Consider the following 12,935-nt stretch of genomic DNA (forward strand, 5'->3'; position numbering starts at 1 on the left):
ATACGCTGTCATTATGTTCATATCGTAAGATCATACGCTTTACCCAAAAACGCCTATGCTAACCTGCTGGCCATATTCCGTCCAATCCAAAGCCATCTATGCGTGTGCCGGCTCAACCCAGCCGACACCTGTCTCTGTGCTACGTTTTTCCTCATCCCCGCCGTGCACCAAAAAGTGTCAAGCTCAGACTAGTATCATTCTCCCCCACATTCGGCGTCGGCTCCCCCAGCAACTCCCACCGTCTCAAATGAAACGGGGCCAGTTTCTCCTTCTCTGCCTGCCTTCCGTTGCCATCTGGATTACTCTGGCCTGGTATAACAGGAGCCTTTTCCTTCTGACTGAGAACGAGCCACTCTGTTGGATTGGCGGCAATACTGAACAGATATGGGATTTGTGGATTAGAGGTAGTGGTCCGGATACTGCGAACACATTGCAGACGCAGGTCTTCTGGGAGGGAGTCTACGAGGTTAAGCGCTAGGTCGAATGTCTGCTCTACCAAAGTAACGATAGCTTGCGTACTGAGATCAATAGCTTGGAGCTGGAGAAAGACTGCGGCGAGAGCAAGAGTGGCCTTTGCGCGGCTTTCGTTTCCTTGTTTGGTGGCTTCGAATGCTGAAACGTGTATCGTCATGAAGGAAAGGAGCAGTGGCAGCCATTTCGATATGACTATGTCCTTCACTTCCTGAGACTGGGTGTTTGCAAAGAGAAGCCGGATGCCGTTGAGTGTTGTGACCATGTCGGAAGCAAGGCTGGTGTTACTTGGATCTGGAGAAGATGTCGATATGCCATGTGCTGTGGCATCGATGATGCGCAAGAGATTCTCGGCACGTCTGATACGATTTTCCATCAGGAACCCCTCGTTGTTGGGTGTCTTGGGCGAAGGGAAGAGGCTGAGGAACTGAACATCGGCTCGCCTTCGCAGATGCTGTGCTATCGAAGTGTCAAGCAAGGGAATGATGCTCGCCCAAGAAGTCTTCCCAGAATTTACAGCTGACTCGATGGCACTATCAAAAGCAACGAGATGATCTGGCTGGCCAGCTTCGCCTCCTTCCATAGTGGTATCGTGTGCCTGCAGCATTGATGCAAGCTTGATCTGACAGAATGGCAAAGAAAGATCATCTGTTATATTCAGAAGTAACTCTGTTGTTATCGGCTCGGCGGGACTGCCGGCCAGCATTAGCTTATCGATAACTGTATTGATGGCTGCCGCAGTCTCTGCAGTTGAGGTTTGAAGTAATGGCACGGCCAACTTCTGGGTGAACGCGACAGGGTCGTGCAGTACGAGAAATTGATAGAGCTCGTGCATATCCACACCTCCGAGTAATGTTTTTACCTCAAGGGCGTGTGAGCCTGCAGGTTGAATGCCAGAATAAGATTCTGCGAAGGCTTGACGGATGACTGATGTAACATCCGAAGGGAAATCCTTCTGCATATGGCTCTGCTTAACTCGAAGGCGATATGTTTCTTCGTGGGTCATGATTTCTGGGAGGTTGCAAGGAGCCACCAGAAGGCAGAGGAGCTCTGAAGACGTGCCAGTGGCGTACGAGCTACCCACGCTTGCCTCCTTTTCGCTGGCACCACAACCCAGAAGCACATCTCGAAAAGCCAGACAGCCAAAGCTGATTAGCGGGCCAAACACTTGCATCATGTTGGGCCGACTCTGCATCGGTAGAGCTTTGCTGACCCATGCCGCCATCAACAGATCAAACTGCTTGGCATCAAATGTGCGCAGGCGAGTGAGCAATAGGGCACAGCTCCGCTGCTGCTCTGGCGATTTTTCCCATGATTCTTGGAGTCGTAAAATGATTCGTCCAAAGAGTCGCTCCAAAGTAGCTTGGTCCATACTATTGCCACTTGCTAGGACCTTCTCGATTTCATCGGTGAAGTCTACTTCTGCCGTCTCCACGATCGCCATGTGGTCCGACACTGGCGAACATGCGTCTGCAGCAGTCTTCCTATCGCTGCGAGCTAGTTCCCGAGCAAGTTGTTGTGCAACTGTGTGCTGGTTGGGGAGCCTTGAAGCAAGATCCGAAAGAGAGACCAGAAATGTTCTCAGAACTGAGACGTTCTCTTCTGTTAAAGCTCGTAGACGACTCATAAGAATATCGAATAAGCTGTTCAAAGCGCCTATGGCAGCGAACGTCTTGAGATGTAGGTCCAGGGTGTCAGCGCACGAAGCCAGAACCTCCGCATCGTTGGACGTCGTAGCAATCTTGAGAACATCAGCAAGCACTGAGTAGTCCTCAAGGTATTCAAGGTACCGCCGGACTGTATTGAATTCCGATCCTGTCATTGCAGAAGTTCCACCTTTCAACAGGGAAACGTCCCAGTCATCCAGTGGTGGGATAGTTGGCTGGATCATCTGAAGTTTGACCTTCTGTCTGAGCCAAAACCCTAACTCGGATCGAATTGTTCGGCTCAGGTCTGAAGGAAGCTTTGAAAGTCCAGATGTTGCAGAGTATTCATTTGGCTCCAGATCGAGATCGTCACCAGTCTGCATTCCCGGTAAGGTTCTATTCATGAAGACCATGCAGTCATGAACTTGGTCATCCTCTTCATCAGCCGAGAGGTCCCCACGGCTAAGCAGGGCTGCCCGAAGCTCGATAATACTATCACTGACATTTGCCATTGGAAGCTCCGCTAAAAGTCTGGTTGACGCTGGCCCGTTAGGATCCAGATCGGCTGTGCTATAGATGCCTCCCCGAGCTATCAACCACTGAAGATATCTTGGCGTCGAAAAGTGTTCTGAACGGGCCAATTCGGAAACCAAATGATAGAACGCGGATTTGCAGCGTATGGAGTCGCATATTGACGAATCGAGAAATTTGAGAATAGACCCTGTGACATCAGGGCCAATCTTGCTCCAAGATCTGAGGATGCGTGCAGCGACGTAAACTTTAGCATGTCCAGGTCTATGAGAGGATGCTGCCCACTTCAACACTGTTGAAACCAACAATTCTTTATCATTGTCGATGTCCCAACACAATCGAGGTAGATCGGTCGAAGAGGGCTTGAACAGAGTACCATCGAGTAGGGCTATTAGACGTTGCCGAGAATTAGGTTCCTTCGAAGCACCTGCTGCGACGAAACGACTATTTCTACGATCAATAGCGCCCAAGACAGACTTGAGCAGTAAGTCTTCCGAGCCTAAGTTGGCCATGAGAATATCCCTGTGTGTATTCCATACCTTAGGCGAGACAAAGTTATGAATGTTGGAAGTCATCAGACCGTTTAGGAGAAACTTCAACCTATCCACGAGTGGAGCCATGAGATCGTGGTCAGGATGATTTAGAGTCTGAATAAGACGTTAAAAAATCACGCATTGCATCATGGAGCTGCAGACTTGTCGAAGACATACCTCAGCCAGCTGGTTCATCAAAGCAGCCACCAACCGTCGACCGTATTTGCGGAATTTCAAGAGGTCCTTCCAGTAGATCTGAGTAACCAAGAGCCACATGGGAAGTTTTGTCTGGGGGCTGTTCTCCAAAGATGAAACAAGCCAATCCATGTAATGCTCTCGGTCAAGTAGATATTCAGCATGGAAATTTGTCGCTAGTCGTATACTGCACAGCACCATCAGTCCAGAAGTCCATGCAGCTCTAGGGAACATACGCATAACCTATCCGGGCTTTGAAGTCCTTCTCACCACACGTCCCGATAATAGTCTCCAGAAATTGCTCGACACAAACTGTGAAGTCTCGGATCCATTTGGCTTCGCCGCCCATGGCAAATGTTCCACTAGCACCCTTTCTTCGGAAGGATCTCAACTCATTTGCACCGACGCACTTGGCTAGCCACACTGCTCTTTCGATAGGAATGTTCTTGCTTAATGATTGGTCCAAAAGCACTTTCCCTCTTATCCCATGGGGTATGGAGCGACTGAGACGGCGCAAAGAAATCGTAGGGTTCGCCAAGTCCCTTAACCACATTTCCCTTTTTGTGTCGGTTACTGTCACTCGGGGTGGAGGTTTAAATGTTGAGCCAGAAGTTATCTGTCCATGCGCCCGCCTTTGCGCAAGCACATTGGTGAATACGGCCGACAATGTCTGCAGCCCGCTCTTATGCTTTAGAGCTGGAAATATAGTAGATCTTGCCGAGCCGGTCTCATTCTGGGAAGTGTGAGACTTGTCAAAATAGCCTTGTCGGATGGCAGTCTCGGAGAACTGGTCTTCCGGATGGTTTCCTGTCCACGGGTAGAAATCCGCATGACCTTCAGAAGATTAGTATAAGCAGTCTATGGATTAATGCGAAGTGACATACCGTTAGGAGAGTAATGAGGCGCGATTGCTGGAACTTCCAGGTTGTATGGTTTGGGGCGAGCATCCTTCTTAGCTGTGGTGCTTGTTGGCACCGGCCTTTGCTTCTCGGATGTCGGCGGAGCATGCTGTCCAGGCCGCACTGGGAGAGGCATTGGTTTTATAGTGATTGCTTGCTGACCGCCTTCTTGCGCGCCTCGCTGGCCAGCACTCGGTACATCGAAGGGAAGCTGTGGACGGCCTCGCGGAGGAAGGGTCGGCATCCAAGTTGGAGTAGCAGCCAAGAAAGGTTTTGGGGATTTGATATCAGATTGCCTCGGGTCTGTCGAGATTTCGACCCGCAGTCGCGAGGTCCCAAGCCTGGGGCGCGCGGCATCCCCCCCCTCGAAGGTCAAGTCCACGAACGACTCATTGCCTCGTCTGGTCGGCGAAGACGAAGAGAATTGCTGCGAGGGCGCCCGGAGCGGCGGAGGTCTCTGAGTAGGGCCTGTCGAGCTTAGAGAATGTTGAGGTGGCTGTCGGGCCACACTGGGTCTCGTGGTCATGATTCGTCCATGTCGGGGCAAAGGAGATGCGATTTCGTTATTTTGGATATGCTTATGAGGTTTTGAAAGAGTAAGCGACGGCAGCAGGGCGGAATGCGAAGCCGGATGGGATCGATTGGGGAAGTGGTCGTGGTCGTGGTGGTGATCGTGGTACAAAGTGTCGTGGTGGAGTCTGTCTGTTATCGATGGATGAGTGGAGTCCCGGGGAGGGTCAAAGCAAGGATATTTCCAGGCTTACCTAGGCTCATGACGGGGGCTCTAAAATTTCTTGGCTTGCAGGCCCATCACGGACTGGCTTTCGCTGGCTCGGGTGGCTGGCAACTGCAGCGGATCAGGCGCTTGAACTCTGCTATACGGCGTATATAATATACCAAAAGATACGAAGACATATAAAAATATACAAGACTATACGAAAATATACGAAAATAAACGAGATTATACGAAAATAAAATAAAGTAAGATAAAATGTACCGTTACACTATAGACACGCTAAATCATCTGTCCCCCCACGCCGACCTGAGCAATTAGCTAGCTCGAGTCGCATCGCGTATTCCAACAACCATTTTTCGGCCAACCCTCGCCCAAGCCTACCACTACGATGTCGAGCAGGAAGGATATGCGGAGGGCTGATCTCAGTATGTTACAAATACCATGCAAAAAAAGCCTCCGGAAATATCAACTAATAGCTTCAAGTCATCCCATACCAAACTCCCACCGCGAAAGAATCCCCAGGCGATATCAGCGGTACCCTAGGAAGCACCCTGCCCATGGCTGCCATGTTCACGCGCAATAGGTTCATCGGATGGTATGTAGCATATCTGTGAGGCTGGATGGTGGGATACTGATGGGAGTAGGGCATCTCTTGCATTGGCGATCCAGAACTGGCTGGGAGAGAGTCAAGAGGCGAAGAGAACTGCGAGTCAACCAGCCTATTTCTCCGTGGGTATGGGAAGTAAGTGGGAATCCCTTCCTCTGCAAGCGGATACATTTGTTAACGTGTGTTTTCTAGTCATGGCGCTCATTGTGGTACGCTTTGCTTCGAGCTTTGATACTGATGGATGACTGACCATGTCTTACAGACTTACCTACCGATTTTCCTCCCTCCTCCAGTTGTCCCAGGAATGGCGACTGGCACCGAGGCGCCTGCTGCAGCACCTTCTTCGTAGGGTAGAGGATGTGACGGTGTACGATAATAACAGGTTCCTGTAGAACATGTGCGCGCGGTTGATGCAGGTCTTTCTGAGCTTGAGAAGCTTGAGAGTGTGCGCCCGGAGTGGAAGGATACTACTCTGCAAAACGCCCTGGCATCTGGACGGCTTGCTTGCATGGTATTCAGTCTATCATTGACCATAGATCGCTCTCAAGAAAGAGGGTTGGTTGGCTTTGTTTCCTATGAATAATATCTGAGATCAGGACATGCAGGTATTGAGTAGCCTGTTATGCGGGTACCGGAATTGGTAACCTCCTGTGATAGCTATGATGGACAACGCTCAACACGCCATTCTTGTACAACATATCACAATTGTCGAAGGACTTTGATAAGCTTGGACTGTGAGGCTGGCTCATGGGGCAAGCCTGTTTTTATAACTGCCCCGAATACGTGACGTCAAATCTGCAAACCTGGGAGTATCCCAACGCGTATTCAATGCGAGCGGAGAAGGTTGATCAATTGTTGTCAGTTCATAATTAACTGAATGGCATCAGAGAGTGACTCACATCCTGTAGGATCAATCCGGTCGATGATGCCTGAGGCCGACGGTTCTTTTAGCTTAGTCATCTCCCCACCCTTCGACGTCCCCCTCCGACCTCAACTCAACTTCGCAGAACCTTCGTCATCCAGATCTCCACTCACCACTACCACCACCTCCAACAAACAACCTTACTCCTCTCCAGCGACACCAGTATCGCTCTTCAACTCCTCCAACAACAAACCCAGCCCAGAGTACAGGAACACTACCGAGTTTATGTCAATCGAAAACCTCAAGACCTTCGGTCAGTCCTATCCCTCCTGATTCTTAAGCAGGGCTTGCTTGCCCCACGAGAAGGCTGCGCTCGCCACGGATCCTCCAGGAACCTCACCTTTCCCTTCCCTTCGAGCCCTCAGTTCCTATCCTAAGTTACTATCCTATCGCAGAAGCCTAATCGCAGGAGCTTCATCGCAGGAGCTTCAGAGGACCCGCAACTAACATCTCTCGTTCTGCAGACCCCTTCGCCGAAGCCGACGAAGATACCGGAGAAACAAAGCAGTCGCAGAACTACATCCACATCCGTATCCAGCGTAAGTCCACTTCTCGCCTTGTACACGGCACAGCCCCTCCTCGCAAGGCCACGTGTGCCTGCTGACTCGGTTGTCCGCCACAGAGCGCAATGGTCGTAAGACTTTGACGACTGTCCAAGGTCTGCCCAAAAAATTCGACCAGAAGAAGATCCTCAAGGTCATCAAGAAGAAGTTTGGTGAGCAGCTCGAGATCACCAGGAAACTTGAAACTCGATCACTAATCCCGAATAGCTTGCAATGGCACCATTGTCGTCGATACTGAGATGGGAGAGGTGATACAGCTCCAGGGCGACCAGCGCAAGGATGTTCAAGAGTTCCTTACGGACAAGAAAGAGGGTCTGGAGCTTGACGCCAAGACTATCAAGGTACAGCTATTCCCCCCTCGGCCTACGACTAGAAAACTCACAATCCGTGTCCCAGGTTCATGGTTTCTAAGCGACCAATCGATACCTGTCCCATCTGCCGTCACCCACACGAGAACCTTCGATAGAAGTCTGTCTGCACGGATTGCCGCCGTTTTCCTTTCACAACTTCTTGCCTCGTCTCGTTTACGACGTTACTTCGAACATGGGCGTTTTCGATTGATACCCGCATTCTTCACAAGAACGCAATGATGACATGGGCTCTAGTGGGACGATGGTGTCTTATGCTTGCTTTCCGCGCTCCTGCTGTTATTGCATTGGGGCTTTGCTTTGCTCTTTACAGCACATGTGTATTCAGCAGAGGGTCTGGCCTGGTCTTGCTTGTATCTGCACAGGCTGGGCGTAGATTCGGCAATGATAATGGAACTAATACACGAATCTCGATCATTTGCATGAGTCTGATTGTGATTTTATTCATCCCCTAAAGCCTGCCATCCCGGATTCCAGTATTTAGGGAGCTAGCTACGGATCTCGCCCTGCTGCTCCTATCATTCCCACTACAACCTTACCGGTTTCGATCCCAAACTTGCAAATTCGAATATCGGAACAGGGTTTTAATCGTCTGAGGGGTAAAGCACCAGCGAGACATTAGGCAGTCGTAAAGTATAAAGTGATCCATGCCGACGAACAGCACTCCCAAGTAACAGCTTATGTCTTTTTTCCCCCAATGTTTTGCACTTCTTTTGCGCGTTTTCCGTCCCCCCCCATCCCCCTAGAAGAACCTCCCAATTCAACGCCCATACTTCCAGATCCCCTGCCAGCGGCAGCAACTCCCGCAGAAACGTCAGCGCATATCACACCACACAGCTGGCGCCGCGGTAGAATAGCAGAGGGAAGTGCCAGCGCTTCTCTACTCTGAGCAGAACGGCGACGCGAGGGCGTGGGGCCGAGGGAGCGTGGTCTGGCCGCGCGGGGTGTCGATTCGGCGGGGAGTAGAGGCAAGAGGGGGGAAGCAGATGGAGTAGGGGGCAAAGGAGGAGTTGGGGGACACTTCGAGGGTGGGTAGTCAGTCAGTCGGGTGGATAGGTAGGTAGGTGGAAGGGGAACCGCAGAGAGCAGTTGGTTCGGGAGAGCGGATCTTGGGTTTGTGTGTATATTGTATTAGGAAGGGGAGTTGCGAGGAGGTCGAGAGGGGAAATGGATTTCGATGTTGTGTTGTGGTCCAAGATGATGTCGAGTTATAGTACGAAAGGAGAGTTCCACAGCCATACTTGCAAGGTACGCGGGGTGGTTTTTTTTGTTTTTTTTTAGAAAAAAGCACCGGACATAAAGCTAGCATGAAGAGAAGGTTGCTGGGCTGACACTATATCTTTTTATTATCGCCGCGACTCCTACAATCGCTGATGACGCCAATCTGAAAAATCTTGCAGGGATACAGTCCCAGCCATTGGGAGTCCAGCATTTTGGCCGATCATTTGTTCCCAAAAAAAACTTCGGATGTTCGCGACAACCACGATAGCATCCCCTCGCCATTGTCCTCGCCCACCATGGTACAATCCCTCCGGCGCCCGATCTTTACAGCCTTACGAGCATCGCCTTCCTCTTTCCTACACTCTGCTCCCCAAAGATGTCTTTCTCAGACTCCCCTCCGCCAATTCCCTAAAGACAGAAGCCAGCAGCAGCTGCCCCGGCAAGCACCACAGAGAAGTCTCCGAGTCGCCCAGAAAGAACAGGCGGGCCAAGTGACGCTGGCCTCAGACTTTGGACTGCTTGAAGGCACGCCTCCCTCCTCTTTCTCTCACTCGTTTCCCTCCCAGCACCAGCCTACGAACTAACCGGCGCCCTGCAGAAACCTTCGTAACGCCCTCCCGCCGAAACTACCCCAGCCCGCTCAAGACCCCCCGAGTCTTCGCCAGCCTGCTATGGCGACACCTGAAGATCCGCTTCCGCGACCGCGTGTCGATGTACGTCCTCTGGGCCACGTCCCCGCGCGAGCAGGGCCGGCGCTTCTGGAACCGCAGCCTCAAGATCCAGCGCCGCGCCATCGCCCCGACGGCCCTCGCCCTGCACCAGCAGATGTACACGGCGTTCGCGGAGGGCAACCTGCCGGCGCTGCGCAAGATCTGCACCGATGGCATCTTTGAGAGCTTCCGGGCGCGGATTGCGAGTCGCCCGAGGAGCGAGAGGGTCGAGTGGGAGCTGGTGAAATATCTGGGCGGGCCGAAGGTGATTTCTCATCGCGGGGGCAAGATGCAGCTAGAGGGGAATTCCGTGAGACAGGCTGTTGTGAGGGTGAGGAGTAGGCAGCGCCTGACGAGGACGGTCGGGGGCAAGGTCGTGGATGGGAGTGGGAGGGAGAAGGACGTCACGGAGTTTGTGGTCTTGCAGAGGATTATGAGGGATTCGTCGGAGGGGCCGTGGCAGGTGTGGGGGACGACGAAAGAGACAACTTTGGAGGACTTGGTAGAATGGGACAAGAAGGCTGGCAGGATACTTGATTAGGGGTCGATCATTGCGGCGGTGGCACAGTGGCAAGAAAATCTCGAGCGTGTGGATTTCGGGGCCGCTGTAAAATGTACATTAGGCTAGGAAAATGTGGTGCTGAAGAGCAGGCACTTGATTATGTACAACGTACTTACTAGACATGAGAGAGTTCAGAAGACAAATCCTGGCTCCACTCCAGAAATTATACGCTTTATTATAAGAAGGGTGTTTTGCTGAACAATCTGGGGTGATTTGTAGCATGTAGATCAAGACCGCATGGTAACCAAGTATAACTTCAAAGACGATATAAGCTCCATTTCAACTCTAACGATCAACATCTTCACCGGATCCGAAAGATCCACTAAACCACATGGAAATGTAGACCACCCTTCCCCTGCTTCGCATCATCCACTCCTCGCTTCACTCCACAATATCGACTGCTTCTTGGTCGTCAACCAAGCAAGAAAATATGCGAGATTCCACGCTGGGGTCTTAGTCAACAACCCCTTATTTCCACTTGCTCGCTTAGAAAAACTTGCTCTTGTAATCAACAGCAACAAGTCCAGCCGGAGCATCGCTGTGGACCTCATCGTGGTCATCAACATAGTCGGTCACGCCCTCCGCCCGCTCCTGCATATAAGCAGGGCGATCCAAGGCATCGAAACGATGGCCCTTGACCTTAGCTTCGACGAATCTGTAACCCAGCCTTACAGCAAGTGCACCGAACCCCCACAAGATGCTCCCAACAGGCGCCGCCACAAACGCCCCGAATACGCTCCAATCATTGGCAAACAAGCCACTATCAATGATAAGGAGATTGGCACCCTGCTCCGCATCTCCGAAATAAATCGTCCCAAAGACGAACACCGATAGCAATCCGCCGAGCCCACCAACTACGACCTCAAAGCCCCGCCACCAATAGAAGCGATCCATCAGTCCCAGCACCAGCACAGGGATGGTCGAGGTGGAGACGAGGTTAGAGATGAGATAGATTCGCAGGACGGAGGGGCTCTTAAGGGCAATGACGACGACGGGGAAGATGAGCAGGACGACAGAGGCGCGGATGAACCAGATGTTGAGCTTGTTGCGGAAGAGGTCGTTGGAGGCCGTCGAGACCATGGCAGACTGAATAGAGTCGAAGGCCGCGGTCGACATGGATATGACTATCACGAGGATGAGGCCGATGGTCCACGTGGGAAGGCTCTCAAGGAGGAGGAAGAAAGCTATGCTGCCGTCTTGATCCGGGTTGGTAGGATCGTAGGCCCCGGACCACTACATACATGTGAGCTTTCAAATGTCTAAATTTTTGGTGTCGAGGAATGCGGTTATGAAATTTCGGATCCGAAGAGCCACGACGAGGAAGAGGGTGCACGTACAGTTGCGATAAGGCCTGTGACACCAACGAGAGTCAAGATGATTAGGACGACGAGCGTGGCGATGGTAACTCCAGTCCAGAGGTCCCTGTCGGTCTTGGCGGCGAAGGCACGGATCCAGAAGCTGGAAAGGAAGAAGACGTTGGTGATGATAGATACCGGGAGAATGTAGAGAAGCTGCCAGCCCAGTTTGCTGGGCTCGAGGAGTACGGAATTGTCCCTGAGGGATTTATCGATTTTAGTCTGGACACCGATGGTAATTGTGGCGATGATAACTAGAAGCGTGTGAACCAGTGTCTTTCTCAAGCCTCAGAGAAGAAGGGAGGAGATACTTACTAAGGCTGATAACCATTGTAGCTTGAATGTTATCCGTGATGAACGAAATCTTGAATCCTCCGACAGCTTTAAACTGTCAGTCTTGAGCAAAATCCAGGTAAAGGATACCTACATGTGTAAATAGTAGTCACCGCACACTGCACAATAACCATTGGAAGCCCATCCATCCCCGTCAACGCAGTCATAATCTGCTGTAGCGCTGATAGCTCAGCCACCATATACAAAAACATTGTAGCCATCGTCATAAATGATAGATAGATGGCCGTAACGACGCCATATCTCTGCCTCGTCCACTCCGTCAACACGAATCCTTCAGGACACTTTTTCCTGATGATCGGCGTCAAGAATGCAAAGACCAACAATGGGGCAGCTGATGAGATAGCATATATGATCACGCCCTGAACACCAACGATGGTTGCAAGTTGCGGATAAGAGAAGAGGATGCTGGATCCGAGGGCTGAAAAGGGTGAAGAATCTAGATTAGCTGAGGCTCTGAAGAGGAAGGGGGGGGGGGGGATTCAAAGCGGCAGACACTTTCCCACGCAAGCATTAACTTGATCGAGTATTCACGGTGCAATCTCAGCTTCTTCTTCACAGGACCGGGGATCTCTCTTGTTCGAGAGTTGGATCCTTGGTAGCTGTGTCGAATCCGCGCCCGTAGTGAAGCCGCGCTGGTCCTCTGATTCAAACACTCTCTACCTGTATCCCGAGAAGATATGGAGAGAGAGAGAGCCGAAAAGAAGGACCAGCGATGTTGTAAGATACGAACCTCTTCACACTAGTCTTCTATTGAAGATCTCTCACTCATCTATATTGCTTGCGTTTGCTGGGTGGGCGTTCTGATCGGCTGCCGCGTTTTGATTCCATGATTGTTACAAGCGGAGTACTAACAAGCCGCGATGAAGTTCAAAGCCAAAGGCAATGCTGTCTCACATTAGCCTGAGTTCATTATGAAAGGGGATGAGTCTCGAGGATCATCGTCACGTGATAGCCGAAGCTGTGGTGACGAAGGCTTTGTATTCTAACCAGTTTGAGTCCTGTTGGAGGAGAGAAATTCGCCCTGGTTCATCGTGAGCTTCGTTGGAGGTGTTTTCTTCGAGATGAAACTACCGTTGTCTGGTGGCGAAGTTTCCAGGCGACATAGCAGCCCATCACTCTGCATGTTTGGTCAGCTCCCGTAACATCCCAATATCCTACTTATCTTCAATAACGCTGAGGTCCGAGATGGAGGTACGTACAGGAAGCCACCATAAGTAAGGTAGATGATGGCATTGCTTGCCTGGGTAGATGGCTGGCTCATG

The 12,935-nt window shown here is 51.3% G+C and overlaps 5 protein-coding genes across 5 annotated transcripts; 3 read left to right on the forward strand and 2 right to left on the reverse strand.

The window, feature by feature from the left end:
• Window positions 1-151: 151 nt before the first annotated feature.
• L3040_006096 (uncharacterized protein) lies at window positions 152-4,801 on the reverse strand (the record flags this gene model as incomplete). Its single annotated transcript, XM_007288466.1, has 4 exons — window positions 152-3,295; window positions 3,359-3,563; window positions 3,613-4,210; window positions 4,261-4,801. The coding sequence occupies 4 exons, from the start codon at window positions 4,799-4,801 to the stop codon at window positions 152-154; spliced, it is 4,488 nt and encodes a 1,495-aa protein (XP_007288528.1).
• A 598-nt stretch (window positions 4,802-5,399) lies between these two features.
• On the forward strand, window positions 5,400-5,967 carry L3040_006097 (uncharacterized protein; the record flags this gene model as incomplete). The annotated part of the gene is made up of 5 exons (XM_066156457.1): window positions 5,400-5,436; window positions 5,495-5,606; window positions 5,656-5,753; window positions 5,811-5,827; window positions 5,881-5,967. 5 exons carry the CDS (start codon window positions 5,400-5,402, stop codon window positions 5,965-5,967), a joined length of 351 nt encoding a protein of 116 aa, XP_066011296.1.
• Window positions 5,968-6,543: 576 nt separating this feature from the next.
• L3040_006098 (uncharacterized protein) lies at window positions 6,544-7,514 on the forward strand (the record flags this gene model as incomplete). The annotated part of the gene is made up of 5 exons (XM_066156462.1): window positions 6,544-6,793; window positions 7,005-7,079; window positions 7,163-7,255; window positions 7,311-7,444; window positions 7,500-7,514. The coding sequence occupies 5 exons, from the start codon at window positions 6,544-6,546 to the stop codon at window positions 7,512-7,514; spliced, it is 567 nt and encodes a 188-aa protein (XP_066011297.1).
• A 1,474-nt stretch (window positions 7,515-8,988) lies between these two features.
• Window positions 8,989-9,943, forward strand: L3040_006099 (uncharacterized protein; the record flags this gene model as incomplete). The annotated part of the gene is made up of 2 exons (XM_066156470.1): window positions 8,989-9,217; window positions 9,291-9,943. The coding sequence occupies 2 exons, from the start codon at window positions 8,989-8,991 to the stop codon at window positions 9,941-9,943; spliced, it is 882 nt and encodes a 293-aa protein (XP_066011298.1).
• Window positions 9,944-10,450: 507 nt separating this feature from the next.
• On the reverse strand, window positions 10,451-12,934 carry L3040_006100 (uncharacterized protein; the record flags this gene model as incomplete). The annotated part of the gene is made up of 8 exons (XM_066156474.1): window positions 10,451-11,197; window positions 11,302-11,573; window positions 11,635-11,700; window positions 11,747-12,091; window positions 12,526-12,558; window positions 12,661-12,694; window positions 12,745-12,790; window positions 12,873-12,934. The coding sequence occupies 8 exons, from the start codon at window positions 12,932-12,934 to the stop codon at window positions 10,451-10,453; spliced, it is 1,605 nt and encodes a 534-aa protein (XP_066011299.1).
• Window position 12,935: the final 1 nt, after the last annotated feature.

This window comes from Drepanopeziza brunnea (assembly GCF_022702325.1).
Source record: "Drepanopeziza brunnea f. sp. 'multigermtubi' strain 214-2 chromosome Unknown ctg10, whole genome shotgun sequence".
Classification (NCBI taxonomy): Eukaryota; Fungi; Ascomycota; class Leotiomycetes; order Helotiales; family Drepanopezizaceae; genus Drepanopeziza; species Drepanopeziza brunnea.